Raw genomic sequence first — 15,923 nt, 5'->3', positions numbered from 1 at the left:
TTGTCTCAGTTTCGCCCCTCCTGCTTCTTTTAACCACGGACAGGTGCAGGGCGTCAGATTATTAACATACAATGCGGTGGTATTTATTGTTTTACGTAATCGCTGTCTCTGAAGCCAGGTACTTATAGTCCAGCCAGGTTAAGGAGATGAAAGACCTAAAAAAGCCGGCGCTGGATACTCACAGTTTGCCCTCTCAGAGTTTGTGTGTTTTCTGTGTGACTTTGTGGAACTAAGCCACCCGCTCCTTCAGCTCGGATGACATTTTTTTCCACTTTTTGAGGGGGAGGAAGCAACATTTATATTTATTTATTTATTTATTACTTTCGGCCAAGACAAACAACTTCACAACAGGTATGTATTTTTTTTATATTTTTCTGGAATATAAAGTTCGATTTTGTTTTACTTGAGGCTCATGAGGTATTTTGACATGATCACAGCACTGTGTGGGATTGTGATATTTAACTTTTCTGGATATTTTGTCTTTAAAACTCATTCAAATGCATTTCTAATGATTTATCACTTTGAATTTCATCATGCAGAGTTGTTGCAAAGTCAAGTAAATCCTTTTTTCCGTTTGAACATCATGCTTTATTCTTATTTATATGTTTTGCTAAAGAAAGTAAAATTACAACACTGACAAATGCAATGATTTTCTGTTTAAAAGGGACAAAATTCTCTCCGTTGAAGGGGCCGACAGCGTTATTCTCTGGTTTATCTCAGACATTAAGGGGTATTTTTGTGGGGCTGAGATCTTTCAGCTATTTCTCAGCGCAGGGAAGTGAGAAGGGAGGGGAAGCAGAGCCGACACAAAAGGCAACATTATTCCCCAGCGGATCTGCGCTACATCCCACCATGAATGGAGTATTGAAAAACATAACATTGGAGACTAGATTATTTTTCATGCCTCATAACTGAGCCATTTGTCCCGGAGTTTCGAGTGGTTTGTTGCCACAGTCTGCAGGAGAGGCAGCCACAGTTCCTGAGCGCTGTGCCGGTGTCAAAATCCCCACCTCCCAATTGGAGGCACAGTCGCTTCAGTGTGGCGGACCCCCGGCCTTTTCTCACAGTGTGACTGGACCCCCCCCCCCCCCCCACACACACACACACACACACAAAGGCTGCGTATTGAATGTACCTCCACCAGCTGAGGATGCATACAGTACAGTGGCTTAAGGTCCGAACATCCCCTCCCTCTCTGCCCTTTCCTCCTCCTGCAAGGAGACGAGAGGCGCCCCCGCAGTGTCATCGGCTGGCTAAGCGTTTTGGAGAGTTCTAGTGACAGATTGCAGGAAGCAGCGTTTATGCCTGACGACGGGGTCCGCGGAAAGCAGAAATGTCTTTTTGTGCCCCCTGGGCCCGGAATGTCCACTATCTCATGGGCCCAATATCAAATTCTCCCCTCATCATCCCCTAATACACATTCCTGGGTAAGGTCAGGGGGGAATTCTGCATGAGCAAAGAGACAAACAACCACATGCTGCTGACAACAGTCCCTCCTTTCCCTTAAAGAAAACACCTCAAATGTGGAGTCCAGCCGCTGTTTTTAAGGCCGGGTAATAAACCAAGTTTGAGATTCTTGACATTGATTGTAGGCCGCGTTGGTTTTTGCTGCAATGAATATGCAAACATCTACTTTAGGGAGTTCAATAAATTACCCTTAAAAACAATTGCCAATAAAACAAAGTTTTACACAACAAAGAATTTTAATTTAAGTGAAATAGATTTAGAAATTTGAGGAACTTGTTCTATAAATTCAACAAATCTTCATAATCATGGGGCTAATGGCTAATGTATATATATATATATATTTTTTTAACAATTCTTAAAAAAAAGGAGCAAATAAATTAAGCAAATGAAGAATATTTGATCATTTTAAATGACATAGAGTGGAGGTTATGTACCAGAAGAGGTCAGCATCAGTTAGAGCTGGCATGAATCAAAATGTTTCAGGTTATGAGCTTAGGAGAGTGTAGATTATATAATTGAACAAAACACTTTTAAAACAGCTGGTATTTGACACTGTAGTCATCAGTTTATGCTTTTAAAGAAAAAGCCCTGACAGTACAGTTTGTCCGTTGCAACCTTGCTCTGCAGTCAAGCCATCGAACACAAGCTTCTTAAATAATTTTACCCTATAAGATACAAACCTCCTCTGATTTATAACACGTTCGACGGCGACATAGAGGATAACGTTTCAAATCAGCTGCTAACTTCTAGTGATCACCACAGCAAGTTTCAGGTTACTTTTTACAGGAGATGCTCTTCATGCCACTGGGATTTGGATCCCCCCCACAATCATGGTCACTATTTCATTCTATTTTTTATTATTGTTTTTTTTTTTCTTAAAAAGTGAGTTACTTGTTTGTAATCTGGGTGTTTCAAGTTTTTGAAAAAAAAAAAAATATATTGGTTAACAAGATAAGAACAATTACATTTGTTGATGATGTTGCCTCACCTTGGAAAAAAGACTACAGTTAAAAAATGTTTTTAAATAGGGGGTTAACATACATTTCCAGTTTTTTTACATCGAGAAAATGGTCGTTTTATTATTGTTACCAAAAGCGTAATGAGTGAGGATCCTGTGATCTTTGCTTCGAGAGTTTGTATTGTTTTCATGAAGTTATTATTAAGTTTTATAGTAGTAAAAGTGTTTGAATGATGCCTTTGGATGTGGATTTAAGAAAAAAACCCACTTAAAAACAGGACAATAACAGCTTAATACTAGAAAAATGTGGAGTGCAGCTTTTGGTCTGTAACATACAACAAACAAAAAGGTAACAAGTGTCAGTGGTGAGAAATCCTCAGATATAGTATAGCAGAAGTGATAAGGCACCACATCAATTTTCTTTCCAAACAACATGTGGTAAAACATTTGTGGAGGTATTCCCACCCCGTGGTGCTGCTTTGTGGCCTCTGCTACAGGAGGAGTTGAAAGTTGCACCGAAATGATGAAGTCTGAAGATTTCTGAGACAGAAAACTCAGTGTGAGCTGAAGCGCTCTGCTCTTTGAGTCAGAAAAAAAGGATATATCATGCCACAAAGAAATAGTTAAAGGGGGAAACATAGTCTGTTTAGAAGTGGCACGCAGTGCACCTTGAATTTTATACAGCTAAAAATCTCAGGTGGCAGCTGAAATGTGCCGGTGCAGAAAGAGCTGCTGTAAACTTATGCAGGTCATTATGGAAAAAAAGTGAATAAAGTTATGTGCCACATTCAGACACTTTAGTTTTGCTATAGCGGAGGGGATGGAGCTGTACCTTTTAATGCTTGAGTGATCATTGTCACATTTCTAATTTTGAAAAGATTTCTTAAATTCGTCATTTGAAGATGTCGCGTGTCATTTATTCATTTATTCTGAGCAGGACTGTATATGTCATTCATCCTGGTTTTTCCATTCAGAAGAATGTGGGCTATTCAGAGTCTGGCCGCGTTACTATCTAACTCTGATTACTGAGTGATTGTCAGTGAATCCCAATATTTTGTGTCTGAAGGAAAATCCCCTTGAAAACAAGGCTGCAGGTGCCTGCCTCTGCCTGAAACTCAAGCCTTCACGAGCCCAGCTGCTGCTCCTGACGAGGATGCTCACTAACTAAACCCATCAGCAGCGACACCCTTCACCCCGGTGCCCGTTTGCTGCACCGCCGCCATTTTGTGCTCAAGGTTTAGGAAAGCCGTGGGATCGGTCGTTGGTTCCACCTGCTCTTATCAAATTTTTATAATCATTTGTATTCTGTCTGAGCATTAAGGCTGTATATTTCCATGCAGAGTCATGTGATCACCAGAAATGATTTGTTATCGAGCTACACACATCCCAAACCTGACCTCAGACTGCCATCAATAATCTACTACAGTACAGTGTCAACAGCTGCAGGCTCTTTGACAGAAAAAACAACAACAATCCAATACTATAATTAGGCTACTCTCCGTCAGAACAAAGGAAAAGCTGTTGTTCTCTAGTAGTAGAAAAGTATCTACTACTGCCCGATCTGCCCCACGCAGTTCCTCGTCTAGCTCGGGGAAAGCCCGGCGAGAGTCACGGACGGTGTGTGAATGTGTGTGTTCCAGGCGGATGGTTAGTCAGGCAGCCATGCGAGGCCAGCGTGTGGTGGAGAGCGTGTGCAGGTGCTGGAACCCGGCCGTCTGGCTCCTGGTGTCCCTGCTGGGATCCCTCTTCCTGGTGGCCGTCAGCGTGCTGCTGAGACACGGTGAGTGTGTGGCGGCGGTGGATGACTGGAAAGAGGGTCAATGCGAATGTGTCCAAAGACACAACCGGTCAAGGCATTTTTTCTTTTTTTTTTTCTTTAAAGCTGCTTGAAGGTGAATATCAAAAATATTGCATTTGACCCTTTTAAACAAATATTAACATATGAGTATTTTATCGAGAGATTGCAAGTATTTTTGTAGAAACACGGGCAACTTTACAGTTTTAAGGTACAATGTAACTTGTATATGTTTAATTTTTAAGCATTAAATTTATACAGTGATTATGTTATCTTAGACATCTAATGAAGTTATATAATACCACTTTGTACCACCAGGTGGTGTACTAAGTCACTTTATTATCTGGCCAGTCTTCTATTCATTAAGAAAGGAAGAAGCAGCAAGTGAAGATCTTAAAAATTCAAAGCTGCATTTTCATTTTCACCTATCAAAGAAGTTGTTTTTTTTATATATATATATCGTGAAAGGTGAAATTTTAACCACAATTTAAACTATAGCATTGTAAATGTATGTATCTTTTTCGCAAACTTAATACTTAAAAAAAAAAAAATCCATCTTGATTTATTTCAATTGGCGTCCATGCGTTTAGCAGCAAGCCATGTCTTGTCCCGACTCACTGCTGCCACCTTCCACACGAAAGTGGCATTACCGATCTTTATACGAAACGAATTGAAACGTATTGAAGCTTCATAACGACGCTCTACTTAATGCATTTACCACCATTTGATAAAGGCATCTGACTCTTATTAATGATTTAAAAAAGATTCTGTTACCGTAGTTTAAACACAACAGATGTTTCGGTGGTTTTGGATGATATAGAAAATAAACAAAACTTACGCTTACACTGTTTGAAGATAACTGAACAAATGGTACGTTTCAGGCTAAAATCAGAATAGAACTCAGCATTTTCATCTGGTCTACAAATATGTTCCTGTTCAACGCTAACCACATATCAGAAAGTGTAAGTATAATATTTTAGAAGATTTAGAAGAAGCATGACTATACAAGTATACATGTAGCCCCTGATTGATTAATTTACAGAATATCCCAACTTGTCACAAAATAGATTTTCTTTGGCAAAATGGTCAAGAAATGTGATTAGAGACTATGCTTGCATATATATATTTATATTCATAAATAATTCAATGTCAAAACAAACCTCATACGAGGCATTTAACAAAAACCAAAAAAAGCTAAAAACTCATCCAATTGTAACTGACTGAATATACAATTTTCTCGAATACACAGAAATGAAATAATCCTCTGGTTCTAAAATGCTGCTTCACGTCTAAATAGATTTAACAAACGTTCCGATCCTTACGCATGATGGCTCCAACACACTGCATAGAGTTTGAGGCATGAGATGAGATAGTTGAACGGAAATAAAAAAAAAAAGGTTGCTATGGCCATAAACAAAAACAGGGCGCGACAGATGAGATGATGTCTTGTGTGTCAGTGCTCCACCACATGTTTCAGGCATTAATAATGCTGAAGAGTCGGGTGTACCCGCGAGTGAACTCCCTGCAGATGAGCGCCTTTGTGTCCACAGCTACCGTCGCCAAAATTCCCTTAAAGCCAACCACAATCAATTCCACTCACAGAAACAACACATCTAACCTGAGAAAAATAAGTTAATTGAAAAAATAGTATAATCTCTTGATAAATCCAAAATATTGTGAATAACTCATCTTTCTTTTTCCCCCCCTCACAGGAGATCTGAAAATTACCAAACGGGCAGTACAGCGTAAGTAATATTCTGTTTTATTATAACTTACTTTGCTGATGGTCCTGGGAACGGGAACAGTGTCACCCCAGAGGACAAAACCCAATGCCAACCCTTCATGCGACACTGTAAACAGTCATATTTACAGCCCCGCAGCGACAGTATTTAGTTTTATGTATGCACTGTTCATGTTTCCATGTCACAAACGAGCGGGAGGCGCCTGTCCCATCTGACCCACATTGGGTGTGATTTTTAAATAGAGAAGTCTGTGATGTCTTTGTGAGATGCTGAAACCTGAGATATTGGTGAGGCATTAGAATCATCTTCTCCTTCCAGTGGGACTCTGGGCAAAACATGCCCGGTGTCAGTACCTGGACACTCATGGACTCTTCGGTCCCATAGATACAGAGAAATCGAGCACAGAACCACCTCTGAGTTTGCTCTGGTCTAAAGCAGACCGTTGAAAACAGTCCAATCAATGGTCGTGTACCTTTGTTTTATGATAATACTGTATGTAGGTTGATACAATACATTTTTCGAATAGGTTTAAGTACTTGATAAGCTTGAGGAAACCATTAAGCCTTTTGTTTTAATAACTAATCGACTTAGAAGCGTAGTTTTGTATAGCGTTTTGGAGGAGAATCAGTTGCCGATGACCTTGGATGGTCTCGTGCTTCATCCCAGCATTGGTGCCGTCTGGAAAACCATCCCTCAAAATCTGTTTCTTATATACTATACCCAACTGCAAACAAAAAAAGTACAGGCTGGTATGTAATGGAGGCCCCGTTAACACAATACATTTCATGTAAAAGTGTTTTGTCATTTTTGTTTCAGAAAAGTTTCACGTTTAAATGACAACATTTTTAAAAAATGACATCTGGTTACACAAAAATGGCAGAAATGCAGAAAAAAAATTTGTTTCCATGTTGGGCCACTAGTAGGTGCTGTTGGTTGTTTTGTAATGAAGCGACACACATGCATGCAGAGAAGAATACACTATAAACATTAACAATGGTGAGTACACGGACATTCATATATTTACTGTGACTCTCAACTATATAACTATTAAGTCCCAGAAGAATATGGACTCATAACACTCCATTGTTGTTACGGGCCATTTAATCGCGCAGTTGCATTTCCCCCCATTTCCATAGGGACAGAGTCGGAGCTTTTTCGGAATGTTCCATGTTGGGAGTCATTTTCAGGAGGTTGTCTTTTCAGTAGAATCGAGTAAACAAACACCCAAAACGTGAACAAAGTTTACTGTTTTCACTTGAAAAGTTGTTGTGTAACGAGGCCTCAATTACTAAAGCAGATGATCGAAAGAAAATTCAGGAGTAACTTTTGTTTCATATGGAATGTGAAAATTGCACTCCTGACTAAGAAGCTCATCGGATTTTCTAATATTCATCCAACTTCTTCTGGCCCAAACATCCCCATCACTTATACGATATCTCATCTTAAAATTCGACACAGGCACTTTGCTTTTATATAGTTAACAGTTTTATGTTAAGCCACTGCTCTGCTTTGCTGCAGTCATATCTATAATGGCCACTAGATGGTGCCATAAATGTAACCATTTGGCTTCTGTGCACACAGCGGAGCTCTACAACCTTGTGTCGATGGGACTTTGGCAAATAAAAATCACATACAGCATTTAAAATGTCTGCTAACAGAAAGAAGTGGCCACTTTATGCTATGATATCCACTCATGTTGTCATAAACCACCACTGATGGAAAAGTTAGGCAACACCAAGTTTGGAATGTTTCACTGTCTGACAATCCATTTAATAACGTAGGACTTAACTCGACATGACATATTCTTGGTGTTCCTGGTGCATAAACTCAGAACAGGCCTCCTGTTGTGGCTTCGGTCTGAGTCTAATGTTACAGGAAAATAGATATAGTAGATATAGAGTACAGTAACTATGGAAGGCCAAGAACCGCCTTTCAACAAATAATTTGACCATACCCTCTCGTTTTCTCTCCCATATCCCTCCTCCCTCCTGTTTCCACCAATGGTCTGCGAAATGCAGTGAGGACGCAGTATCAGGGTAAGTGTGAGCTTCACAGCTACCTCCTCTTCCTCCCCCTCCTCCTCTTCACCTGCACACAACCTTCATGTTCGGTTAAAAGAAAAAAAAAAAACCGCTCCTGCATCCAAGTCACACCACGAAAGCCTCTCAGCGTTTGGCTGTGTGTCAGTGAAAGAGTGCACAGAGGAGGCAGAGCGGTGTGCCCGAGGCTTTTTAAACAAGGTCACTTTCCCAGCTCTCCCATTTCCCTAATCCCTGCTCATTTGCTGAATCCACCCCGGCCTCACGTCCAAGGAGTCATGTGACTTACTGCGTCCCTTAACTTGTAGAATCAGAGTCTGGCATTTTCCGGAAGCACGTTCGGCTTGTTCAAAACAGAAATACACTTCTTATGTGCAGCCTCACCTCACTCAGAGACCCAGAATAGATAGATTGACGGATAATCCTTTCGTCTCTCCAAAGTGCAACTAGTGAATGGGCGTAACAGGTGTGAGGGCCGAGTGGAGGTGCACTACAACGAGTCCTGGGGGACGGTGTGCGACGACGACTGGGACATGGTGGACGCCAACGTGGTGTGTCAGCAGCTGGGCTGCGGGGTGGCCGTGGCGGTGGGCAGCAGCTCTCAGTTCGGACAAGGCGCCGGGCTCATCGTCCTGGACAACGTGGACTGCAGAGGAGACGAAACCGACCTCAGCCAGTGCCGCAGCCTGGGCTGGGGGGTCCACAACTGTTACCACTACGAGGACGTGGGTCTCACCTGCAGAGGTGACTACACTTTAAATTGGGAGCCCGTTGTCAGTTTAAGAAACGTAACTGACATGGCTGCTCTTTCTTTGCATCTGGGTTCTAGAACCACCCGGCGTGGGCTACAGAGGGTTCGAGGATCACACCACACCGCCATGGCAGAACTCCGGCTTACGTAAGTGCTCTCTGCTCTCATCAAACTGACACTGCCAACGTGAAACGTGATAGGCAAGCACTCAAAACACACACACTCGTTCACTGCTCGTCTCCCCGTTTCTTCCTTAAACCAGCGGTCAGCCTTTGCGTTCTTATGAGAACTCGTTACGGTAGATTGAAAATATAGTTCTTATGATGATGCGTTTAACAGCAATAACTTTGATTACATTACGCAAAGTTCACTCGCTGTAAATGAGTGAATGAATGAACCAATGAGCTTGTTACACTTAAACAAATTGTTTAATTGATTAATGAAATTCAACACGTGAACACTTGGATATGCAACACGTATGCACCAGCGCTTACATCCACGCCGTCGGGAATACTCATGACAACATGTTGCGTGCTGAGGAGCGTTTTCCCAGTTTAATCAGAAGCGAGTATGTTGTAGGTTTGGTTCAGCTTTAGGTTCACAGTCGAAATGTAGTCGACCAATGTAACTACAACATTTCCAGAATCAGCTCTGTTTTTCTACTTCCAGGGCCACAGTGTGGATAGTGTTGCTCACACCTTTCTCTTTTCCACGTATCCCTTTCTCTCGCTCATCTCCCGTCTGCAATGCACTCACATTGAAATCCTTTGATATCAGAAAAACGACGGCTGAGAATAAAAAAAAAAAACACATCAACGTTCTAAAAATATGCATTCAACAGTTTTACAAAGTCCTTCCTGTGTGTTTAGGAGACGGCACCATCCGCCTGGTGAGCGGGCAGAACGCCTGCGAGGGCCGGGTGGAGATCTACTACCAGGGGAAGTGGGGGACCGTGTGCGACGACGACTGGGGCCTGAGCAATGCCCAGGTGGTCTGCCAGCAGATCGGCTGTGGGAACGCCGACGAAGCGCGCACCAACTCTTACTTCGGCTACGGCACGGGCCTGATCCTCCTGGACAACGTGCAGTGCCGCGGCACCGAGCAGGAACTCAGCAAGTGCAAAAGCCTGGGCTGGGGCAAACACAACTGTGGCCACCATGAGGACGCCGGGGTCACCTGCACAGGTAGGGCGGTCGTACGACACGTATGGCATAGATGTACCCCAATAACTCATGATATAGCCATTCATACTCACTAGGCCTTGATAACGTATGCGTGGAGAAAGACAAGTGAATTTAACTTAATTGAATCTGTGAAATCAACAATAGAAATTCAAGCTAGTATCTTTTTATAAATACATCTAGTATTAAAGTCAAAAATATTATGTAGTAATGTGAATCGATCTTTTTAAATTCATCCACACAACAAAAATCATTTCAAAGCAGCAAATACTACAATACCCACAATCAGAGTTCCCAAGTGCCACAGTCAGAGAGAAGGAAGATTTGCAAAGTCAAAATTAAGTTCTCTATGCTTGGATTTTATTTAAAAAAAAAAAAAAAAAACAATCTTGCTGAATGAACATAAAGAAATGATGCAGTATGATAAAGTAACAGGGGTGTCCAACTCATTTTAATTTAGGGGCCACATACTTGATCTCAAGTGAGCCAAACCAATAAATGATTACATTATTATTAATAGATAACTAGAACTCTATAGCTAAGCTTTATACAACCTAAAATGGAAATAAGAGAACAGCAATGTCAACATTATTATGCGTCAGACCACTAAGTGCAGATCACAGTGGTTTTTTATTACACTATTTACAGCTTCAAAAGCAGGAAACAGTTGGCCACTTGTAGCTGGAACTCAAAAATATAGATGACAAGTTCATATTATGATCAGAATAACAAAGAAATGACTTTTAATGTAGAAACATATCCACGGCTGTGTAGTAACCCTGATCAACAAAGTGACTCACCACATAATACAAACTGAAGTGGGAAGGAAAAAAAAGTTCTACCCCTGTGCGCCCCTAGTGGTCAAATAAATATCCCACAGCTGGCAAATTTCATCTAACCCAAACCTAATGAATGTATTCTGTTTAAATCATGACTGTCTGCACACCTCAATATCCAATGCATAAAATGATTGTTACTCTCCGAGAGAGAGGGGGGGGGGGGGGGGGGGGGGGTAGGCACTGCAACTACTTTGCTGCTAATTTCCTGTGTCTAGTCAAAAAGAGAAAGCAAGTGGTTCCCACCTTTTTATTTCTCCATGGAGCCCCCCCAGGTTGTCTCCAACAAAAAGTGTGGAAATAAATTCAGTTCTCTTAATGTGATCACTGGAAGCATTCCAGGTGGGTCCTGGACCCCTGGTTGGAAACCACTGAGTGAAGTTTTTTATTTCTTTATAGGCTTTTACCAAAATGAGAAGCAGAAAAGTGTCTTTTAGAGTAACATATGTTTCTTTCTTATATGATTAGTTGCATCTTTATCTGTCAAAAACTGATGTTGAAACTTTTACACCTCTTGCATCTCTCTTCACTAGTCTCTCCACCACACAGCCGGTCGCCAGGTTATCCTGACAGCGTCTTCTTTTCTGCTCCTTATTTCTATGAATCAGCTGTGAACACTCAAATCACCGACCCAGTCTCCTTCTTAGTGAAAATTACAGGCACATTATCCACTATTAACAAAGAAGCACAGCAAATGAAGTCCAGCAACAAATGATCTGCTTATTGTCATCATCCAATAATGTGCTATATTAGTGTTGTTGAATGGGATTTTTATACAAAACTAATATAATTCATGTGTTTAGAATATTTGTTTTCAGATGAAAGCAGATTTCGGTAAATTATTACTAACATCCTGCCTTTATATGGTATCCATATCCACGTTTAACAAATCAACATATGATCATCTCGTGAAAAGTTGTGTACAGTCACTATATTGTAAATGAATGGAAGTTAATCTGTTTCTCTTCTTCTTCCCTTCGTCTGCAGGATCCACTACACTACCGCCCGCAACCACACAGGTGATGAAAGGCCTCTGGGAAACACAGAACACACAAGGTAAAATCACACCACAAACCCTCAGGTTACACTCGTTTCATATCTTTGATATATTGGTTCATCATTGTCCCGTCGCACGAGCATGCCGAATTGAATGAATGTGCACTTCTGCCAAATGACCAACAGGGAGCGCCATTTCTCCCTCTTTGTCTTCCCATGTGCCGCAAAAGACATGGTGGTGACAGTGCCATGCAGACAAACCCCACCCTGACCTTAATGAATGATCCATCAAATGGTTTTTTTATGTCTTTCCTCCAGCAACAGAGGAAATTCCAGTCACAGAGACTCCAAGTACAACTGCAGTCACCACACCTGCTCTGACAAAAGGTAACAACACGCTGTTCTCAAGAAATGATGAGAAAATAAACAGAATTTTACTTCCATGTTGATGATCCACCTGTCTGTGTTTATTCCTCAGCATTAAAACAATCCATCCGGGTGGTGAATGGAAACAGCAGCTGCCAGGGTCGGGTGGAGGTCCTGTACAGGAACGTCTGGGGGACGGTGTGTGATGACGACTGGGGGATGTCCAACGCCAACGTGGTGTGCAGGCAGCTCGGCTGCGGCCCCGCCATCGCAGCCAAGAACAAGGCCCACTTCGGCTACGGCTCGGGCCCCATCCTGCTGGACAACGTGGCCTGCAGCGGCTTGGAGCTGGAGCTGTCCCAGTGCTTCCACCTGGGCTGGGGTCAACACAACTGTGGCCACCACGAGGACGCCGGAGTTATCTGTATACGTAAGACCTGGCATACATTCATCACATCCACATCCTCCTGTGCAGAAAAGAATGGGGGTGGGGGGTGGGGGGTAGCCCGTAACTAACTGTGGTATAAATATCCATCTTAAGTCATCAGCTCCACTCAGAGCTCACGCTTCCTCTTTATCCAGTCATCTGAGGCGGGCCTGCCGAGCTGTCCAGCTGCAGTGCATGACTGTGGTGCTCTGAGGAGGAGACCGCGCAGGAAGCATAAAATATACAGTGGATGAGTCAAGGCCTGTCAGCCTCACTGCATGCCTGCAGGCCTGGCTTCACTACTTTAAAGTGCACACACACACACACACACACACACACACACACACACACACACACACACACACACACACACACACACACACACACACACACACACACACACACACACACACACACACACACACACACACACACACACACACTCCCCATTACTGATGCAACAAATCCCATGCTTTTATGTTACTACTGAGATGCAGTTACACTGTTGTTTTCTGAAGAAAATGTCTTTTTTTTTTTACTTTTTGTGAGGAATTTCACCTTTAACATGCAATTAAAATCATTCCTGCCTAATGAAATACATCTCTTACAAACGGTGATCACAGCTGTGTTTTGTCGCCGAGCAAAACGAATGGGCCTCCTTTATTGATCAGTGCAGTCATTAGAGGAGAAAATGACTTTGTGACCTGATATTTCCTGAGCTGTGTCTTCATGGTTTCCTCTGCTCCTCCTCCTCCCCCCCAGCCTTTGAGGTCCAGCGTGACTTCAGAATAACAGAAAAGATACCGGCCACCACCGCCAGCCCCACCACCTCGCCACCCTCTGAAGGTCGGTCATCTCTATCATCGTGGGGAAATCAAAATTAAATCTGTGATGTTTTTGCTATTGAAGTGTGTCATCATGCATACGTCTGAAGAGCTCTGTAAGACCCACAGAAGGAAGATTAAGAATGTTTATATTTCAGAACAATTTGTCCAAACTGATGACTTTACCAAGGTCAGTCCAAGAATCTGCAAGAAGCTTTAATTACTGTTAATTTGGGTATTTAACTGTTTCTACTACACCTGGTTGTCTGTAACAACCAGCTACATTTATTTGAAAGATATTTGCGTACATACAACCTGAAAATGAAGAGAAAGAAGAGAAAAAAAGAGCACTTCACGAGGAAACATATAACTTGTTCATTTGTCTAACTCAGGAGTGGAGAACATTTTGGGAAACATGAAGATTTAGCAGCAATATTGAGGGCCGACATACGGTTGACTTCAGTTTTGCTCAATAATAATATAATAATCTCTTCATAAAAAGCCGTTTTAAAACATGATGTCTAAGAGCTACTATTGCTCTGCATCACCTTTACTTTCCAAGTCTTTGGCTGGAAATCATGATTTCATTTTTCTCTTTTTTGAGCTAACCATATAGGTAAACATTAACTAACTAATTTTGTGAGATAACACCTGCTGGACACAACCAATAATGTAGTAATGGCCAATAACGTGGAACAATTAGACCATTTTTAGATGTAATAAAGCCAATAATAACAGTCATTTTCATTTGATTTCGGATTTCCCAGTGACACCATGAGTACCGGTCAAGCAGAGGTAAAGAGTCATATTTGGCCCCAGGGCCTCATGATGCCCAGGTCTGGTTTAACCCTTATAGCATTTAATGCAGGAGGTCAGGGGTCAAGGGGATTCAAACCTGCAAACATGAGCTTGATGAGCCTCTCAGAATAAATTTAGAGTCACTGATTCACCTCAAATGCTTGTTTTTGGACATTTGACGAAAAAGTTACACATGTCCCTTTCAAGTGTTTGTCCTGGTGACGTGTCCAGGTGTTTCCTGCCCTCGACCATCATGGAGCCCCGTGACCCTGCGCAGGACAAAGCGCTGAAGCTGGACTGAAGCCACTGTTGAGTGAATTCCGTGGTTCTTCTTGTTCTTCCAGGAGCGACGAGGCTGGTGGGCGGCCAGCACCGGTGCGAGGGCCGCGTGGAGATCTACTCCAACTCCGGATGGGGGACGGTGTGCGACGACGCCTGGGACCTGCCGGACGTCCAGGTGGTCTGCCGCCAGCTGGGCTGCGGGGAGGCCACGACCGCCTGGGGGGATGCTCACTTCGGACCCGGCGCGGGAACCATCCTGCTGGACAATCTGAAGTGCAGCGGCGACGAGGACTCCCTGCAGGAGTGCTCCCATATATCCTGGGACGTGCACAACTGCGACCACTCCGAAGACGCCGGCGTCACCTGCTCGCTGTCATGATTCCAGCGCGACGCTCCCGCCTCCTCCCGGAGCGGGAAGTGGGCATACCAACCGAGGACTTGTGTACATTTTGTAAATAACAGCTCTCACAATGCTGAAGGATACTCCTCCATCAACATATACAACCACTAATATGACACTATATGATTACATACTGTAACTATCTATGCCTATTAAGCACTTTATAAATATATGATATATGATATAAAATGCAATGTACACATTTTTTATTTGACACAACGAAAAGCTTTAAACTGTCTTTCTTTTTTTTTGTTACTGCACATGATATACTTGGATGATTAAGTAAAAATACCAGAGGAAGTTCATCAATTAATAAGTCGGTGGAAACTTAACTCTACTGGAAAGCTTTAGTTTTACAATTCATGAGTGTGTATGATAACTATAAACGGGGATTTTTTTTTTTAAAATGACACTAATAAAGCGTGAGAATGCAAGAAGAAAGAGGCATCCATAAATAAATGTGTTATATCTTGTGAATATATGATTGAAATGTTGTTTTCTGTGAATCTCATTAAAAAAAATGTAAGGAGCTAATGGTCACTTAAATGTGACAAAATAAATGCTTTTTTTTGGTATAGAATACATTTTTGGTGTAAAAACACAGAATTTACATCTGTGAATCTCCTCAGATTTTTTACTTTAACTTCCTTACTTGTGTTCAAATGGACAATGTCCTGCAGCCATCCAAAAAGTGCTGCATTGATTATGTATTTTAATAATTTAGCCTCGGTGCCAACATTAGGACAGAGTAGACCATTTGAGTATTTGATCAAGGAAGCAAAAAAAAATCATTGTTGCTAATATAAAATAACTAGTTAAATGATTTATAACCAAATGAAGCAAGTTGACGGTATGGTATCGACTTAACAAGACAAAACTAGGTAGAATACAGGAACGGTAACCGATAGTTTTTGAACTGTGTGTGATGAAAAGCCACACATGCACAGGGAAAACATGCAATCTCAACACAAATAGGCTCACGAACCAAACATAAACGGGGTTCTGGTCGCTATCAGGCAAAAGTGCAAACTTCCACACTGCTGGGTGAGACTGATCATTAA

At 42.1% G+C, this 15,923-nt stretch overlaps 1 protein-coding gene across 1 annotated transcript; it reads left to right on the top strand.

The window, feature by feature from the left end:
• Window positions 1–101: 101 nt before the first annotated feature.
• LOC308122278 (scavenger receptor cysteine-rich domain-containing group B protein) lies at window positions 102–15,435 on the top strand. The gene is made up of 12 exons (XM_080484019.1): window positions 102–351; window positions 4,066–4,205; window positions 5,933–5,965; window positions 7,981–7,998; window positions 8,443–8,745; window positions 8,831–8,899; window positions 9,622–9,936; window positions 11,757–11,825; window positions 12,084–12,152; window positions 12,244–12,561; window positions 13,321–13,404; window positions 14,525–15,435. The coding sequence occupies exons 2-12, from the start codon at window positions 4,070–4,072 to the stop codon at window positions 14,839–14,841; spliced, it is 1,731 nt and encodes a 576-aa protein (XP_080340145.1). The 5' UTR covers window positions 102–351; window positions 4,066–4,069; the 3' UTR covers window positions 14,842–15,435.
• Window positions 15,436–15,923: the final 488 nt, after the last annotated feature.

The sequence above is a fragment of the Lipophrys pholis genome (genome assembly GCF_963383615.2).
Source record: "Lipophrys pholis genome assembly, chromosome: 16".
Taxonomy (NCBI): Eukaryota; Metazoa; Chordata; class Actinopteri; order Blenniiformes; family Blenniidae; genus Lipophrys; species Lipophrys pholis.
The sequence above is the reverse complement of the archived record's forward strand: the minus strand, read 5'-3'. Positions and strand labels throughout refer to the sequence as shown.

Excerpts from the sequence above, each read along its gene's own strand:
- LOC308122278 (XM_080484019.1), top strand. The coding sequence starts at position 4,070 with ATGGTTAGTCAGGCAGCCATGCGAGGCCAGCGTGTGGTGGAGAGCGTG. Across the intron at positions 4,206-5,932 it reads CAGCGTGCTGCTGAGACACG|GAGATCTGAAAATTACCAAA; the intron begins GTGAGTGTGTGG and ends CCCCCCTCACAG. Across the intron at positions 8,746-8,830 it reads CGTGGGTCTCACCTGCAGAG|AACCACCCGGCGTGGGCTAC; the intron begins GTGACTACACTT and ends TCTGGGTTCTAG.